The sequence below is a fragment of the Hemitrygon akajei genome, chromosome 11, assembly GCF_048418815.1.
Source record: "Hemitrygon akajei chromosome 11, sHemAka1.3, whole genome shotgun sequence".
Lineage (NCBI taxonomy): Eukaryota > Metazoa > Chordata > Chondrichthyes > Myliobatiformes > Dasyatidae > Hemitrygon > Hemitrygon akajei.
In genome coordinates, this window is record NC_133134.1 from 168,670,730 (window position 1) to 168,689,733 (window position 19,004).

At 45.4% G+C, this 19,004-nt stretch overlaps 1 protein-coding gene across 1 annotated transcript; it reads left to right on the forward strand.

Moving 5' to 3' along the window:
- The first annotated feature begins 972 nt into the window (after positions 1–972).
- Positions 973–18,994, forward strand: LOC140736273 (mitochondrial import receptor subunit TOM34-like). Its single transcript, XM_073062222.1, has 7 exons — positions 973–1,300; positions 3,631–3,730; positions 4,669–4,821; positions 6,253–6,413; positions 7,715–7,856; positions 14,245–14,371; positions 16,326–18,994. Exons 1-7 carry the CDS (start codon positions 1,168–1,170, stop codon positions 16,428–16,430), a joined length of 921 nt encoding a protein of 306 aa, XP_072918323.1. The 5' UTR covers positions 973–1,167; the 3' UTR covers positions 16,431–18,994.
- Positions 18,995–19,004: the final 10 nt, after the last annotated feature.

Here is a 19,004-nt window from a genome sequence, read left to right on the forward strand (position 1 = left end):
CCTGCTTCCAGGCACCTTAAAAACATGTCCACTTGATGAGAAGGAATTTCTTTAGCCAGAATCTAGTGAATCTGTGGAATTTATTGCCAGGCGGCTGTGGAGACCAAGTCATTTGGCATATTTAAAGCAGAGGTTGAAAGGTTCTTGATGAGTCAAGGTTTAAAGGTTATGTGGAGAAGGCGGGAGAATGGGGTTGAGAGGGATAATAAATCAGCCATGTTGGAAATGGCGGAGCAGACTGGTTGGGCCAGATGGCCTAACAGTGCTACTTATGATCTTATCTCTGATCCTTGGGACACCCCATTAGTTACAGATAATCATCTTTCAACCACCACCCTCCAGTTAACTTAAAATTCTATTTATCTGAGTTCCATCAGCAAGTTCAGGGATTCCAGGAAATTAAAACTGAATCTGTCTCAGTTTTGTAACCATGTTTGTTTCAAACGTTAGAGGAAAGGTTTCAGTTTCAGTCTGAGTTGAGAGAATTTTCAAGTACATATCCCTTCTAGCTTGCGTCAGATCTGGCCAATTATGATGAAAATCCATTAACCTGTAACATACCATTGACTCTTCTCTCCCTTCCTCTCTCTCTCTCTCTGTGGTGTCTCCTTCCCTGTTAAAAAACATTCCCAACTTCCTCAACTCATTCCCATAACATCACTAATAGTATGAAAGGGTCTGTGTCTTCCCCCCTGCCCCAACTCTCTTCCCCAGCATGGTCAACCTCTCCCTCCTGTCCTCTGTGGATGTGCCTCGGGATTGAGATGAGAACAGAGGGTCTGGAGTTAGCCATTCGGCATGACCTGGGCTGCTCTTGGCCTCAGCTCCATCCTCCTGTAACCCTGGCTTCGCCATCCTGCCTACCCGCCAGATGCCCCTCTGGCCGTGCCTTTGCCTCGGTGAGCCCGGGCCTTGGGCGGCGGGTAGACGCAACCGCCCGCCGTGCAGCCGCGTTGGCGCCTCACTGGTTAAAGGAGGCAGGGCGGGGCCTGGCCCGAGGCCGACTCCGGACCTCCCCTTACCAGTGCCGGTGTTTCACTCGCATCAGTTCCTGGCTCACGGCTCGATTTTAGGCCGCGGCTCTCTAGGCATCCACAAGCCTCCAACCCCCCCGGCAGCCCGGTCACTCTCTACCCCCGTCAATCCGAGTACGGGCTCCTGGATTCGATGGCTACAGGCTCGGGCCCTCAGGCCGCGGCGGCAAAGCTGAAGGCCGCCGGCAACGAGTTCTTCCAGCACGGGCGCTACGGAGAGGCGGTGGGCCGCTACTCGGAGGCCATCGGCCGGCTACAGCAATCTGGTAACGGGGGTGGAAGGGGAATGGGGTCATAGAGGGAGGGGCAGGAGGTGAAGATAATTCTCCCCGTCACCTCCAACCCATCCGTCCCCTTCACCGCCAACCCCTCCGTCCCTTCACCCCCAACCCCTCCGTCCGCTCACCCCCCAAATCCCCCGTCCCCTCACCCCCCAAATCCCCCGTCCCCTCACCCCCCAAATCCCCCGTCCCCTCACCCCCCAAATCCCCCGTCCCCTCACCCCAACCCCCCCGGCCTCTTCACCCCCAACCCCCCCCTCCGTCCCTTCACCCCCAAATGCCCCGTCCCCTCACCCCAACCCCCCCCCCGGCCTCTTCACCTTCACCCCCAACCCCCCCAGCCCCCTTCACCCCCCCATCCCCTTCCTCCCCATCCCCCACCTTCACCCACCCGTCCTTCCCCCTCTCTCCCATCCTCCTGTCGTCCCCTTGGACTTTCCCCTCTCCCCATCACTTTGGCTTCACCCCCGCCGTCTCCTTGGCCTTTCTCCTAACAGTTAGAAGAGGGCATGTTCTGGGTGATGGGGTCCTTGATGGTGGTTGCTGCCTTTCTGAGGCACTGCTCCTTGAAGATGTCTTCGGTATTTCGGACACTAGTACCCATGATGGAGCTTACTAATTTTACAACTCTCTTGTGCAGGTGCACCCTCCCCCACTCCCCATACCAGATGGCGTTGCAGCCTGTCAGAATATTTCCCATGATATCGCTGTAGAAGTTTTTGTGGGAGGGGTGCCTGTTATCTGAAGATTGGAAACTGCAGTGACTATATTAAAGACTGCACTGAATAGGTATATGCCGGGGTGGGGGGGGGGGGGGGGTTGCGAGTGCATAGGTGACAAACCTAACCTCCTCAAACTCCTTATGAAATATAGTCACTGTCTTGCCTTCTTTATAGCTGTATCAATACGTTGGGACCAGGTTAGATCCTCAGAGATATTGTCAGCTAGGAACTTGAAACTGCTCACCCTTTCCATGTCCAGTCTCTGTGAGGATTGGTTCATGTTCCCTCCCTCGTCTTGCACTTCTGGTCCACAATCAGCCCTTTGGTCTTGCCACTCAACTGGCTGGTATATTTTGCTCCTGTACACCCTCTCATCTCTATCTGAGATCCTCCCAGCAATGGTTGTATTGTGGCGACCCACTTCCTAGCGCACTCGAACCGGCTCACAAATAGCCAGCGCGCAGGCACAAAGGCCAGGTCCGCAACAAAGGGAAAAAGCCTGCGGGGGTTTGTGAGTACGTGTCCCTTACAGCATCCGCGCCCGGGGAGGGCGGGATGAGGGAGGCTTTAAAGCAAGGCTGTGAAGTTCGAATAAAATAATCTTTAATTGCAGTTTACCGACTCCGTGTCGTTATTTTAGCGCTGATTGTAGCACACCGCTACGGTATCATCAGCAAACTTACAGGTGGCATTTGAGCTATGCCTAGTCATGGGTATAGAGAGGGTGGAGCAGTGGGCTCTACTGCCCTCCAACCACTTCCCCTTTGCCCCCTTTCCATGTTCCCTGATAAACATTTTAACCTTTTCTCTGCTGCCTTCCCGCTGAACCCTTCCCCACTGGCAGGTGTCCTGAAATTTGTTGTTTTGAGACAGTAGTACATTGCAGAACACAAAAGGAACTATAAGGTAGAATAAGAAAAACATAGATGAATTAAATAAGTAGAGCAAAAAGAAAGGAAAAAATAGTGAGATTGTGTTGATGGGTTCATGGACTGTGCCTAAACCTGATGGCAGAGGGGAAGAAGCTGTTCCTGAATCGCTGAGTGTGTGTCTTCAGGCTCCTGTACCTCCTTGATGGTAGCAATGAGAAGTCCGTATGTCCTGGATGATGGCTGCTGCCCTTTGAGACATTGCCTTTTTGAGATGTCCTTGATCCTGGGGAGGCTAGTGTCCAGGAAGGAGTTGCCTGAGTTTACAACTTTGTGTATAGCATTTTTCAGATCACGTGCAGAGACCCCTTCATATCAGATGGTGATGCAACCAGTTAGAATGCTCTCCACAGTACATCTCTTTTCCCCTTCCTTATCATTATTCACCTCCCCATTCCCCTTCCTTCTCATCCAGGCCCCCTTCCTACCCACATCCTGATCTCTTTTCTCCCAGAATCTCTGCCAGCTTCCCATCACCAAGATCCCCTTCACACCCCCCCCCCGTCTCAACCCCTTCTCTTTTTTCAATCCACTCTGATCCAATTCACACCCCTCTTACTCCTACCCCGAGTCCCTTCCCTTTTCCTTCTCTGTTGTTTGCACAAGGGGTACTTGTGCCCCGTTTGCTGAATTTTGGTGACTTGAGTTTTTCTGTCTTCCTCAGGGAAGAAGTGGCCTGAAGAGTTGAGTGTCCTGTATTCGAACCGAGCTGCCTGTTATCTGAAGATCGGAAATTGCAGTGACTGTATTAAAGACTGTACTGTGTATGTTCATGAGCTAATTGTTTCAGTAACTCGAGAGGACAACCAGAGACTTTTTCCCGGAGTGGAAATAGCTAATACGAGGGTACATCATTTTAAATCTGTGGCAGGGTGGAGCTGTAAGGCACTCCTTCCCTCCATTAGCCTGCAGGTCACCCTTGGGCAAGATGTAGCACCTGCTTAGCCCCTGATCAGGGTCACGTGAAGTCATAGGGCAGGTGGTGGATGGTCGTATGAGCCGCTGGTGCAGATCACAAGTCCTGGTTACGTGACCACTGACACCAGGCTGACAATCTCTGAAGAGTATTGATAATGGCTGAGGTCACCCGTCTTGTAAAGACACTGCCCGGAAGTAGGCAATGGCAAACCACTCCTGTAGAAAAATTTGCCAAGAACAATCTTGGTCAAAGGTCATGATTGTCCACATCATACGATACAGGACGTGATGATGATGTTATGTGACATGGCACATAATAATGGTAATTTTAAAACTGTTTGGAGTAAAATATGGAGGGGATGTCAGGGGTAAGTTTTTTTTAATACAGAGATGGTGGCTGTTAGGGGTGGTGGTGGAGACGTACATTAGGGGCCTTTCAAAGAAAAATGGGAGAGAAATATTAGATTGATCCTAGATTAGGCTAAAGGATTGTCACAATATTGTGGGCCGGAGGATCTGTACTGGGCAGGGATTTTTATTTTGGAGTGGGCTGCTAGGGGTGGTGGTTGAAGAAGGTATGAGACCGTTTGATAGGCACGAGAATATTGAGGGATGTGGATCACGTGCAGGTAGCAGGGAAATAGTTTAGTTTGTTGTATTTTTAGCTCAGTCATGATGGGCTAAAGGTCCTGTTCCTGTAATGTGACCAAAAGTGGACATGACGCTTCCAAGTCCATTCAGTCTAATGAGCGCTTGTCTCTCTGCCCTGTCATTCTCCTGCCAGGTCGTTGGAGCTGGTTCCCTTTGCGCTAAAGCCTTTGATTCGTCGTGCTGCGGCTTACGATGCACTGGAACGATACCGCCAGGCTTTTGTGGACTACTGGACAGCAACCCAGGTGGACGGCAGTGTTCAGGCCGCACAGGATGGCATGAACAGGTGTGTGGTGAGCAGGTGGTAAAAAGGTACACATGGTAGCGTAGTGGTTAGCACACCTCTTTTCAGTATAGGAAACCTGGATTCAATTCCCGCTGCTCCCTGTAAGCAGTTTGTACGTTCTCCCTGTCACTGCGTGGGTTTCCTCCAGGTGCTCCGGTTTCCTCCCACAGTCCAAAGACACACTGGTTAGTAGGTTCATTGGTCCTGTGATTAATCTGGGGTTAAATCGGGTTATTGCTGGGCGGCATGGCTGGAAGGGCCTACTCCGTGCTGTACCTCGGTAAATAATTAATAAACCAATCAATAAATAAAATGTCCACAAGGGAATGAAATGATTGACTCATTGTCATTTCTGAACCTGTTTTCCTGCAGCAGTCTTCAGTGTGTTATGCAGAGAGTACGAGAAAATTAAACAAGAGATGGTGGTAGAGGCAGATACATTAGGGGCATTTGGGAGGGAGGGGTTAGAATGATCTTAGAGTAGGTTAAAAGGTTGGCACATCATTTGTTCTGTGCTGTAATGTTCTTTTTTTCTAAGAAGCTGGAGGAATTCGGCACATCAGGCGGCGTCTGTGGAGGGAAATGGACAGTTGACATTTGGTTAATGACCCACCATTGACGCTGCCCTCACTCGCACCAGCTCTATTTCCCGGACATCCACACTCACTCCATCCTTCCACCGCCCTATCGGTGATGGAGTTCCTCTTAGCCTTGCCTACAACCCCGTGATCCTCTGCATCCAACATATCCTCTCTGCAACTTCCGCCGTCTCCTTAGGGATCCTACCTGCCACCTCCACCCAGTCGTCCCTCTCCGCTAATCTTCCTCCTGACACTTACCCCCACAAATGGCAATGTGTGACACCTGTCTGTTCACCTCCTCCCTCACATCCATTCAGGGCCCCAAACAGTCCTCCCAGGTGATGCAACACCTCGTCTAGGCTCATCTCCTGATGCGGCCTCCTGTACATTCTGTGAGACCCGGAGGGGGAGTGTACGTGGAGCGGCTTTGCTTCATCCACCTAAATCAGAACTTCCCAGCAGCCAAACGTTTTAAAATTCCATTTCCCATTCCTGTTCTGCCGTGTGCTACAAGAACACTACAGCACAGTAAATAAAAGTCCTTTTGGCTCAATTATTCCTTGCCAAACTGCTATTCTGCCTAGTTCCATCGACCAGGTATTGGTCATGATTTTATAGACCTCTATGAGGTCACCCTGCAGTCTCCTACACTACAAGGAATCTTATTCCTAGCCTGCTATCCTGTTCCTATTGCTGTAACTCAGGCCTGGTAGCAGCATCATAAATCTTCTCTATACTTCAAGTTTAATGGTATCTATCGTTCCTGTAACCAAAACTGTACACCATGTTCCCAGGTGTTTTCTCACCTACCATATCATCTGTGTTTATCTGTCCTCCACTCCTTTTGTAGAATGAGGAAGGTGTTGATAGACATGGATGGGAGCAATTGGCGTGATAAACTGCCTCCGCTGCCATCAGTACCTATCGCATTCCAGCACAACTGGAGGGCCAGCACTCCTGGAAATGCAGGCACAGAGAAGATAAGCGTGCAGCAGAATGGAGACAATTCGGGTAAGAGGATCAGACCCAACTGTTGTGTCATTTTGTCCGAGTTCTAAAGGTTAAGAATATGCCATCTACAGATGCACTCTGGAATTTAGATTGTCAAGCAATGACTTGATCAGCTTTTTAAAGGTAGAAGTCCAAATGAGGTAGTTGGCAATAAAATATTTCAGTTAATTGGGATGTCCAGAACTAGAAATCACAGAGCCATCAGGGGTGATGTTAAACACTTCACTTTGAGTGTGGATTGAACTGCCAGCAGAAGTGGTAGATGTGGGTTCAGTTGAAATATTTCAACTATTTCAACTGGGCCGGAATGGCCTGTTTCCGTGCTGTGATTGTTATATGGTTATTTAGGAGAAGTTTGAATAAATACATGAATTGGGAGAGGTTGGTGGGATATGGTCCAGGTGCAGTTTGAAGGATTAGGTCAGCAGGACTTTTTTCAGGGTAGTAGTTCTCCACGACCAAGGGTAGCATAGTGGTTAGCACAAAGCTTTACGGTATCAGCAACCTGGGTTCAATTCCCACCGCTGCCTGTAAGGAATTTCTACGTTCTCCCCGTGAACGCGTGGGTTTTCCTCCGGGTGCTGCGGTTTCCTCGTACAGTTCAAAGACCTACCGGTTGGTAGGTTAATTGGTTATTGTAAATTGTCCTGTGATTAGGCTAGGGTTAAATTGGGGATTGCTGTGCAGTGTAGCTCGAAGGTCCGGACGGGCCTGTTGTGCACTGTATCACAGTAAAATAAAACAGGTTTTTCAATGACTGTGTATTTTTCCACCTGGAAAATTAAAGTCTAGCAGCATATGGACCTTGTGGGATCGAGACTGGCTTCTCACCTCTGGGAGATGTATTCAGTCTCCTTGGCAACTCTGATGGTTCTCAAACAGCAAAGACTGGCTCCTGACCACACTTTGCCATCTGTGGTGGAAATGATGAGGGGGTTGTGTGTGTGTGTCTCAGTCAATCACAGTGATGTGGAGTTCTGTGAGAGTTCAACACACACAAAATGCTGGAGGAACTCAGCGGGTCGGGCAGCAGCTGTGGAGGATAATTGACATTCGGCATTTTGGGCTGAGAGCCTTCACCAGAAGAGAATTTGGAGGATGTGCGTGGGAGGCCTGTGGTGTGAGGATGTTGCGGCAGGCTGGGGTATGGTGAAGGGAGGGATAACGGGCTTGGGGAGGATAGAGAAGGTTAGCCTGATGTCAGGAGTGATATTCAGCACTCGAAGCAGTAACTTAACCTTGTGAGGTGTGTGAGCAAACGTGGCCTCTCGTGAACTATACTCAACGCTTGCTATTGTCAGCTTCCAGCAGCCTCAAGCAAGCTAAGTCTCTTAAGGAAGAAGGGAACCTGCTTGTGAAGAAGGGACAGTACAGAGAGGCAGTGAGCAAGTACACTGCAAGTCTGAAGCTGAACAGCAACGAGTGTACCACCTACACAAACAGGTACGTTGGTGGCCCGCAGCCTAACGGCTAGCAAAATGCTTCACAGTACCAGTGGCCGAGGTTCAATTCCCACGCTGTCTGTAAGAAGTTTGTATGTTCTCCTCGTGACCGTGTGTGTTTCCTCTGGGTGCTCCGGTTTCTGAAGAGTTAGTTATGGTTAGTAAGGTGTGGGCATGCTATGTTGGCGCAGGAAGCGGGGTGACACTTGCGGGCTGCCCCAGCACGTGGCCAAACTCTGCTGGGTGTTGATCCCAGTTGCAAATGACACATTTCACTGTATGTTTTGATGTGCATCTGGCAAATAAAGCTAATCTTTGGTCTTTAAAAATCTTTAACAGAATTAAATACTAATCAGCCATGACTGAATGTCGATGGGCCAAAATGGCCTAATTCATCTCCTATATCTTATGATCTAGTCCCAGCTTCTGCTACATAATCAAGTCATGGCCTACACACAATTAAGTTCAAAGTAAATTTATTATCAAAGTACACATACAGTATGTCACTATGTACAATCCTGATATTCCCTTCCTTTAGGGCATACTCAATAATTCTGGGGGAGGTATGACTTGTTGCACCGGACCCCGAGGAGGACCAATATTCTCGCGGGCAGGTTTGTTAGAGCTGTTGGGAAGGGTTTAAACTAGGTTGGCGGGGAGCAGGGGGTAGTAACTGTAGTTAAGGGACTCAGGATAGAATAGTTGGTTTAAAAAAAAGCAGAGATAATGTATAGTCAGACTGTCAGGAAGGCAGGCAGATAATAGGACAAAATTGCAGCCAACTGGGTGAGTATCATTAGGGCTGCACAATCAAAAAGGGTAGCAGATACAGTACTCAAATTTGATATCTCAATGCACAGAGTATAAGAAATAAGGTGGATGATCTTGTTGCACTTTTACAGATTGTCAGGTGTGATGTGGTCATCCCTGCATTGTGGCTGAAGGATGGTTATAGTTGGGAGCAAAATGGCCAAGGTTATGCATTGTATCATTGGGATAGGAAGGTAGGCAGACGAATGGTGTGGCTCTGCTGGTAAAGAATGGCATCAAATCAGTAGAAAGCTGTATTAAATCCTTATGGGTTGAGTTAGGAAACTGCAAGGGTAAAAAGAGCCCGATGGTAGTTGTATACAGGTCTCCCAACAGTAGCAGGGATGTAGACTACAGATTACAATGGAAATAGAAAAGATGAGTCAAAAGGCAATGTTATGATAGTCATGGGAGATTTTAACATGCAGGTCAATTTGGAAAATTAGGTTGGGATCAAGAGAGCGAGTTTGTTAAATGCCTACGAGATGGCTTTATAGAGCAGTTTGTCGTTGAGACTACTAGGGGATCAGCTATACTGGATTGGGTGTTTTATGATGAACCAGAGATGATTAGGGAGCTTGAGGTAAAGGAACACTTGGGAGACAGTGATCACAATATGATTGAGTTGAACTTGAAATTTGATAGGAAGAAAATAAAGTCTGATGTAGCAGTATTTCAGTGGAGTAAAGGAAATTACAATGATATGAGAGAGGAGTTGGTGACATTAAATTGGAAGGAGATGCTGGCAGGGATGAATAGCAATGGCTTGAGTTTCTGGGGGAAATGAGGAAGATACAGGACGTGTGTATTCCAGAAGTGAAAAAATACTCAAATGACAAAATAGTACAACCATGGTCAACAAGGGAAGTCAAAGCTAATGTAAAAGCAAAAAAGAGGGCATACAACACAGCAAAAATTAGAAGACAGAGGATTGGGAAGCTTTTAAAAAATCTACAGAAAGCAACTAAAAGAATCATCAGGAGGGAAAAGATGAAATGTGAAAGCAGCTAGCAAACAAGATCAGGGCGGATAGAAAAATCCTTTTCAAGGAAATAAAAAAAGATGAGAGTCGATATAGGACTGCTAGAAAATGAGGCAGGAGAAATAAAAACGGCAGACAAGGAGATGGCTGATGAACTAAATGAGTATTTTGCATCAGTCTTCACTGTGGACGATGCTAGCATCTTCCAAATGTTTAAGGGTGTGAGGGAAGAGAAGTGAGGCAGTTGCTATTACAAGAGAGAAGATGGTCAAAAAGCTGAAAGACCTAAAGGCACATAAGTCACCCACACCAGATGAACTGCACCCTAGGGTACTGAAAGAGGTAGCGGTAGGGATTGTGGAGGCATTAGTAATGGTCTTTCATAAATCATTGGACTCTGGCATAGTGCCAGGGGACTGGAAAGTTGCAAATGTCACACCACTCTTAAGAAAGGAGGGGACTTCCGGCAAGATGGCGACTGTTTAGCTGTTCCGAACTTTTGCTCTGTCATTTTCCCTACCTTTGCACTATATGTCTCCATTCTTAAACCTTAGTTAGGTATTTTATTAGGTTTCTCTTACTTGCCTGCGAACACGTCTATCTTACAATGTCTAACAAAAGTACTAAAACCGGGAAAAAGGAAATTTCTATGGCTTTGCCAGTTGACATTCTCGCTGCTTTGGAACAGCATCGACAAGATATTTTAAAGGAATTTAGAACTTCTTTCAACCGGCTGGATGTCAAATTGGATCGGATCAACGCTAGAGTGGACAAACATGCCGAACATTTATCTTGCATCGACTCGGCTTCTGAAGATTTAAAACACCGTGCCCAATATTTGGAAACCCTGTGCTCCAGCCTGGAGCAGCAGGTTTGTAAGCTTTTTTCCAAAATGGTGGATCTTGAAAACTGCAGCAGACGTTGCAATCTACGAATTCTTGGTTTGCCAGAGGCCACCGAACAGGGCTCTCCCGTGAAATTTTTTTCTGATTTTCTCTGTGAGATTTTTGGGAAAGAATTTCTTCCGACTCCACCTGAGCTTGAAAGGGCACACAGGATCTACGTTCCCCGTGCAACTCTGGGTTCCCGCCCACAGCCAGTAATTTTGTGCTTTCATCAATACCAGGTGAAAAACCGTTTGATGATGGAGGCACGCCGCAGAGGTACTTTTGCGTTTCAAAATACAGTCATTCGTTTTGTGGAGGATTTTGCCCCCCAGGTTCTGTAGATGCGCGCTGAGTTTAAAGGTGTAATGAAAGTGCTTTTTGATCGTGGTTTTAGACCCTCTCTTCGCAATCCAGCCGACCTGCGAATTACGCTTACTACTGGAGAATATAAGTGGTTTAAATCAGTGAAGGATGCTGAAGCATTTGTCGGAAGTCTTCCGGCTATCCCGTCTCCTCAGGAACCCGGTCTGACCTTCTAAAATGGTGGATAAGTACCTCTCGTAGTAAAGCTACTTTTTTTCCTGACTCAGACTATACTTGAATAATTCAGACATTATCTATTGAGACTCTAAGGGCTGTAGACAATCTCTCCCTGGACTTGGTGCGTTCTTTCTAAATAGATAATCCAAGTTCAATGTTTCCCTGCGGCCGTTTAGATTGTACTTGTGCAATCTATTGTATTCTTGTATAACTTTATCTATAGAGATCTACAATTGACTTTAACTTGTTTTGGAGGTTGGGAGTTTTTATTGAAGGCCTCCCTGTTGGTTGATTCATAGTTTAAGTTTTGCCTTTTTTTTTCTGTAAATGGTTGATAAGTACTCTTTTCGAATCTATAATTTTCCTCTTTTCTCCCTCCCTTTTTTTTCTTTTAATCTTCTATAATTTTTCGCGGGTAAGTTAGTTTTGGTTTTCTTTTGATTTTCTTTCTATTAAGTCTCACGCTTCTGCTGAAGCTGTTCCTATTTGTTATGTTTTCTAGTGCATAAACTAGTTACCATTTGCTATAGTATTTATACGGAACTGTTGTTAATGACACAGAACTGGAAGTCATATTTGGGTTAATTTTTTTGGTAGAGCTAGCTGCTTTTTTTGGTAGCCGTCTAGTTTTGGGTTGGGACGGTGGGGTGGATTCTCCAGTTCCAACACTACTCACTGTTTCCTTTGCTTTCCTCTGTTACTCAGGACATGTTTCTGTTTTGATTCTACGAATCTATGTTTACATTTTTGCTCCCAGACTGTTAATTGTACTGCTTGACTTTTTATATGCCTGCTGCCTTCTACGCACTAACAATTGATAATGGTTAATACACTTAAATTTGTGAGCTAGAATGTAAAGGGATTGAATCACCCTGTTAAAAGAAGGAAGGTCTTCTCACATATTAAACAACTCAAAGCGGACATTGCTTTCCTTCAAGAAACTCATATTCGTTGTTCTGATAACTCCCGGCTTTTGTCAAAGTGGGCGGGTCAGCATTTTCATTCATCCTTTGCTGCCAAAGCTAGGGGGGGGGTCTCCATCCTTATTAACTCAAATATTCCTTTTGAACTCCATAATAAGATATCTGATACAAATGGCCGTTTTGTTATTGTTTCTGGTAAACTATATAATACTAAAGTTGTACTAGCAAACCTGTATGCCCCCAATTTTGACGATGTTAATTTTTTTGAACGTTTTTTCTCCTCACTACCAGACTTAAACTCATACTCTCTTATACTGGGTGGTGATTTCAATTGTTGGTTAGATCCTAGTTTGGATCGATCGTCCTCTGTTACTAGACCACCTACTAAGAAAGGAGGAAGGCAGCAAAAAGGAAATTATAGACCAGATAGCCTAACCTCAGTGGTTGGGAAGATGTTGATTTCAATTGTTAAGGATGAGGTGATGGAGTACTTGGTGACGCAGGACAAGATAGTACAAAGTCAACATGGTTTCCTTCAGGGAAAATCTTGTCTGACGAATCTGTTGGAATTCTTTGAGGAGCTTACAAGTAGGATAGATAAAGGGGATGGAGTGGATGTTGTATATTTGGACTTTCAGAAGGGCTTTGACAAGGTGTCACACATGAAGCTGCTTACCGAGATAGGAACCCATTGTATTATAGGAAAGTTACTGGCATGGTGAGAACATTGGCTGATCGGTAGGATGCAGAGAGTGGGAATGAAAGGATCCTTTTCAGTGACTAGTGTTGTTCCATAGGGGTTGGTGTTAGGACCACTTCTTTTTATGCTGTATATCATGATTTAGATGATGGAATAGATGGCTTTGTTGCCAAGTTTGCAGATGATACGAAGATTGGTGGAGGGGCAGGTAGTGTTGAGGAAATGGGTAGGCTGCAGAAGGACTCAGATTAGGAGAATGGGCAAGAAAGTGGCAAATGAAATACAGTGGTAGAAAATGCATGGTCATGCAGTTTGGTATAAGAAATAAATGTGTGGACTATTTCCTAAATGGGGTGAAAATACAAAAATCTGAGATGCACAGGGACTTGGGAGTCCTTGTGCCGAACACTCTAACGGTTAACTTGCAGGTTGAGTTGATGGTGTGAAAGCCAAATGCAATGTTAGTATTCATTTCAAGAGGTCTAGAGTACAAGAGCAGGGATGTGATGCTGAGGCTTTATAAGGCACTGGTGAGGCCTCACCTTGAGTATTGTGAACAGTTTTGTGGTCCTCATATTAGAAGAGATGTACCGGCATTGAAGAGGGTCCAGAGAAGTTCACAAGGATGATTCTGGGAATGAAAGGGTTATCATACGAGGAACATTTAATGATTCTGGGTCTGTACTCACTGGAATTTAGAAGGAGGGATCTCATTGAAACCTTTCGAATGTTAAAAGGCCTGGACAAAGTAGATGTGGAAGTAATGTTTTCTAGGGTGGGGGAGCCTAAGATAAAAGGGCATAGCTTCAGGATAGAGAGGCATCCATTTAAAACAGAGATGCAGAGAAATTTCTTTAGCTGGGGGTAAATTTGTGGAGTTTGTTACCACATGCAGCTGTGGAGGCCAGGTCATTGGGTGTATTTGAGGCAGAGATTGATGGGTTCTTGATTGGAAACGGCATCAAAGGTTATGGGATGAAGACTGAGGAGGGAATAAAAATAGGATTGAATGGTGGAGCAGACTTGATGGGCCAAATGGCTGAATTCTGTTGCTATGTCTTATGGTCTAAATCCATAATAGAATCAATGAAAGGTCACACCAACTGGGCATTCAACCAGTGTGTAAAAGACAATAAATGGTGCAAATACATCATGAAATAATATTAATAAATAAAGAATAAATATCAAGTACGTGAGATGAAGAGTCCTTGAAAGTGAGTCCATAGGTCGTGTGAGCATTTCCAATGATGGGATAAGCGAAATTGAGTGAAGTTACCGCTTTGGTTCAAGAGCCTAATGGTTGAGGGGCGATAACTGTTCCTGAACCTGGTGGTGTGAGTCCTGAGGCTCCTGTGCTTTCTTTGTGATAGCAGCAGCGAGAAGAGAGCGTGACCTGTGTGGTGACGACTATTAGTCCTCAGCATCATGTTCATGCAGGTAAACCTGTATGGTCCCCTCCGTCAATGGGAGATCCACCAGCCTGTGGCTCGTGTTTTGTCTGCAGTCTGCCTTGTTGCCTGACCTTGTCTGTTGCGTCCTCCTGGCAGAGCACTGTGCTACCTGAACCTGCAGCAGTATCGTGAAGCAGAGAGGGACTGTACCGTTGCGTTGGGCCTGGACCCCCAAAACCTGAAAGCATTTTACCGCCGCGCAATGGCCCGAAAAGAGCTGAAGGTAAGAACAATGTGGCAGGCAAGCTCAGATTTCTAAACAGTCCCGGTGTTCTGCATGTCTATTTCTCTTACTAACACCTTACCTTCAACTGCACGGGCATTGTCACCTTGCAGTTTGCTTCCTCAGTCCTAATGAAGTGCCTATTCATTGACTGTTTATTCTGCTCCTGACCTGCTGAGTTCCTACAGCATTGTATGTGTCACTCTGGATTCCTCAGTCCTAATGAAGTGCCTGGGCCTCAAACATTGACTGTTTATTCTGCTCCATAGATGCTGCCTGACCTGCTGAGTTCCTCCAGCATTGTGTGTGTTACTCTGGATTTCACACCCCCCATTCCCCACTCTGTCTTCTCACTACTTCTCACCTGCCTTCACCCACTTCCTCTTCTCCTTTGGTCCACTCTCCTCTCTTATCAGATTCCTTCTTCTGCAGCCCTGACCTTTCCCGATCACCTGGCTTCACCTGTCACCTTCGAGCTATCCTCCCTCCTTCCCTGCCCCCCACCTTTTATTCTGGCATCTTCTTCTTCTCCTTCTCAGTCCTGAAGAAGGGTCTTCTCCCGAAATGGCGACTATCTATTCATTTCCATAGATGCTGCTGCTGTTCCTCCAGCATTTTGTGTATGTTGCTTTGAATTTTCAGCATCTGTGTTGATAATAAACCAAAACCATGCTCTGGTATTCCTTCTTAAACCACATCTGACCTGTAAGATAGCCTTTATAAACGACTTCTCTGACCAAGCTTCGGTGACTTGGATTATGGACTGATTGTGGACTTCAGACAGGGTTTTATTTTTGCACTACTGTTTTTAATTTAATGATTTAATATACTGTAAATACTCAAAATAATTCAGTTTTTTCTCTATTATTATGTATTGAACTTAAAGTTGTACAACATACACCGGGAATAGTAAACCTGATTCTATTCTGATTAATAGCTCCTTCATTTACTTTTCAATTTAAAAACAGCCGTTCTAAGAGCACAGTTGAATGTTTATATTGATAAATAAACATTACAGATGCTGGAAATCTGAAAGAAAAACAGAAAAGTCAAAAACACTCATAATCACAAGAGGTTCTGCAGATGCTGGAAATCCAGAGCAACACACACTCAAAATGCTGCAGGAACTCAGCAAGTCGGGCAGCATCTATGGAGAGGAATAAACAGTTGACTGCCTGTCCCTTCCTTTCTAGTCTAGATGAAGTTTCTTGGCCTGAAGTGTTGACTGTTTATTCCCCTCCATAGATGCTGCCTGATTTCTTCCAGCATTTTGTGCATATTATGCCAGAGACACTGAGCAGGTCAGGTAATGTCTGTGGAGAGAGAGAGAAGCAGTTTTTCTGGTCCGTCACCTGAAACTTAACAGAAGTTGGATGATGCAACAAGACGGTGATCAGAAAGACAGGAGTAAATCAACAACAGAATGGTTTAAAAAGAGCTAATTTGTGTGTTGGAATGGCTGAGTCAAAGTCCTGACCTAATCCTATAGAAATGTGAAAGGACTTGAAGCCAGCAGTTCATGCAATGAAACCCACCAACATCCCAGAGTGAAGTAATTTTTTTTGTAAGGAGGAATGGCCTAAAATTCCTCCAAGCCAATGTGCAGGATGGACCAACAGTTACTGGAAACATTTGGTTGAAGTTATTGCTGTACAAGGGGGTCGCACCTGTCACTGAAAGCAAAGGCTCACGTACTTTTCCCAACAAATACATGTAATATTGAACCATTAAATATAATGTTTTAGATTCTCTTTATCTAGTTTTAGGACTTGCATGTAGATCTAATCAAAATATAGCTCACTTACGCAGAAATAGAGAAAATTCTACAGGGTTTATAAACTTTCTAACACCACTGGAGGTTCCAATGTTTTGATGTACACATGACAAATACAGCTAATCTTTTTTTAATCTCAGTTGGAAATGGAGCAATAGGCTTTACTTTTTATTTCTTCAGGATTACAAGGGCAGTATTGTTGATCTCTCTGAGATGCTGAAGCTGGAGCCAGGCAACTTGTCTGGACAACGTCTGCTGCAAGAAGTCCAGATGCTCGTTAAGTAACAGCTCAGTAACGGGGGAGCCTTAGAAACGACCTGAGGCAAGCAGCATGGAGCTGGCTCATCAGATGGAGGCCTGAACAGGCTCTGGAAGAAACTGTACTTGTGTCTATATAATCGGTTTGTTCTGCTTCTCAAGGACCTTTCTTAAAAAAAAATAGCATGACACCAAAGAGAGTAAGTAGGATTAAACTGTATTTGAATTGTAATTGGTTCAACTCAGATTCTGTCTGTCCTCATGCAGTTGGGACATTTATAAACAGCTCCCATGCAACAGGAATATTTCATAGAACTTGCTTCGGGATCCTTCTCTTGAATTATTATTCCAGGGTTAGAACAGTACAACAAAGAATATATAAATATCAATAGGTTGTTTGCAAATGATGTTTTTGAGAAGCACTGCAATGTTTTAGTTGTTTCTTTGTACAAGTTTATTTGGAAAACTGCAGAGCCTGTTTTCCTTAGCCCAGTGTTCTATTTCCTACTCTCCTGTCCGCCGTGGTTTCTGGCTCTTTGTTGTGTACAATTGCAGTTACGTCTCCTTCCAGAATTTGTCCCTTGTGGACGATTAGGACCAGTTGACCACATGTTCAGAATAATGGAAGGTGCATATCACTCAAGCCTCCGGGCATTCTAGCTTTTGGAAATAGTGGGTCATTGCTTGGATCTTGCTTACTTACTTCTTTTAATCTCCTGTCACCCTTGTGCTTTTGCCTACCCTACCCTACCCATCAGTAGGTTCCAGCTGGATGATCTGGAGGAACACAGCGGGTCAGGCAGCATGTATGCAGGGGAATAAAGAGTTAACATTTTGCCCCAAGACCCTTCATCAGTACTGGTGCTGTTGAGTAACTGGACTAGCTCTTCGATCACACTTTATTGTGCACAAGGAGAATAGTCTGGCCCCGTCACCAAACTAAACAACGAAAAGACATTTTTATAGAAAATTGACTAGTTATTGACCAACTGGTAACTGTATGTGCAAATTCCTTATTTGCATAATCAATTGCCAATCACACTACAATAAGTGTTAATAGCCAATAGAAACTACAAGCTAACACCCAATGATACTTTAGAGTTAGTAATTGTCCAATAATTTAGTGTGTGCCTTGCATTCTTCTTGTGTCTTGGCGTGCCCAGTGGCTCCCGTCCCCTGCTCTACAAGAGGAAGCTGTGCTCTTGCCTGGGTTGACTGCACACAATCTGTAAACTATCCCTGACTGGACACTAGCTTAGCCTTTGCCTTGTCACAACATCAACACTGAAGGGGAAGGGGAAAGAATTCTTGCTGCTTCCCTCTTCCTTTCCAGATCTGATGCAGGGTCTTGGCTTAAAACATCGACTGTTTATTCATTTCTATAGATGCTCCCTGACCAGCTCAGTTCCTCCAGCATTTTGTGTTGCTTTGGCTTTCCAGCATCTGCAGGATTCTGTGTTGTGCTTTGACCTTCATTGAAGTTTTCATCAGAATCTCGTGTTTATGCTTTGACTCATTGAATCTCTGGCCCCTTCATTAGAATCTCGTGTTTATGCTTTGCTTGGGTGTTGATTGTGCTATCTTTGCTGAGCCTGATGGTGACTAAGAAACAATACATAACATACAGCATAAAAGCATGGGATTATAAAACATATTACATCATTGTTGGAGGTACATCCTAATGGGACACAGAAGGCAGGAGGTGAAATACCAGCCAGGGACACTGGCAACGTGGAACTTCCTTGAGGTTTGCTCACTATTTCACCAGCATGAAGGTGTTGATTCAGCTGTGGATTCACGCTGCACACCTGTTGCTAGACAACTAGAAGAGTTTGGAGATCGGGGGTAGTGTAGCAGAGCGATGCCCTGGAAGGAGTCTCAGCACATCCTCCCTGTGGAATGCTTGGGTTTCCCTGGATCCTCCTGCTTCCTCCCGGAGTACAAAGATGTACGTGGTAGGTTAATTATCAGGTTTGTTGGAGGTTGATGGAGCAGCATGGCTCAAAGGGTTGGAAGGGCCTAGTCTGTGCTATATCACTGAAATAAAAATAGCTAGAAAATTTTAATATTCCCAAAAGCCTGCACAATATTCTTGTCTGTCCTTCATACACTCCTGGGGGAATAAACTGATCATGTATCACATCATTTGTACTGTTGCAAATGTTAAGTATTGAGGCAAACAACCTATTTTTCCTGTTCTCCTGGGGGTGGGAAGGAGGTAGGGGAAGCTGGTTAGACACTTCCCCCACAAATCCAGTCTTCAATCAGGAAGGTTTTGTTGCACAGTTGCTGAGCTTGAGGGACACTGGAGCGTGGGCAGTATGGAACTCCAAGCAATGTGGATTGACAGCATTACAGGCATGGATAAAGGCAGTGTTGTATTTAGGAGGGTGGGGGGAATCCTTTTCCAAAGCTTCCAGCAAAGGACAAGCATTTGATTGTTTCTCCGTGGTGTAATGTCTAGCACTGACAGGACAGCGATGACCCTCTTTAGGCTTGGTTCCAGATTTCAGGCATTCAATGGTGTGGTTTGAATCTGTATTGCACTGTAAATCTTCAAACTCAGGTATTAAACTCTCAGTGACAAGCGATGTCTGGTTC

Bases quoted from the DNA above. Each gene is read 5' to 3' on its own strand.
- LOC140736273 (XM_073062222.1), top strand. From the start codon at position 1,168: ATGGCTACAGGCTCGGGCCCTCAGGCCGCGGCGGCAAAGCTGAAGGCC. The intron at 3,731-4,668 runs GTATGTTCATGA...TTCTCCTGCCAG, and splicing joins TGTATTAAAGACTGTACTGT to GTCGTTGGAGCTGGTTCCCT. The intron at 6,414-7,714 runs GTAAGAGGATCA...TGCTATTGTCAG, and splicing joins GCAGAATGGAGACAATTCGG to CTTCCAGCAGCCTCAAGCAA.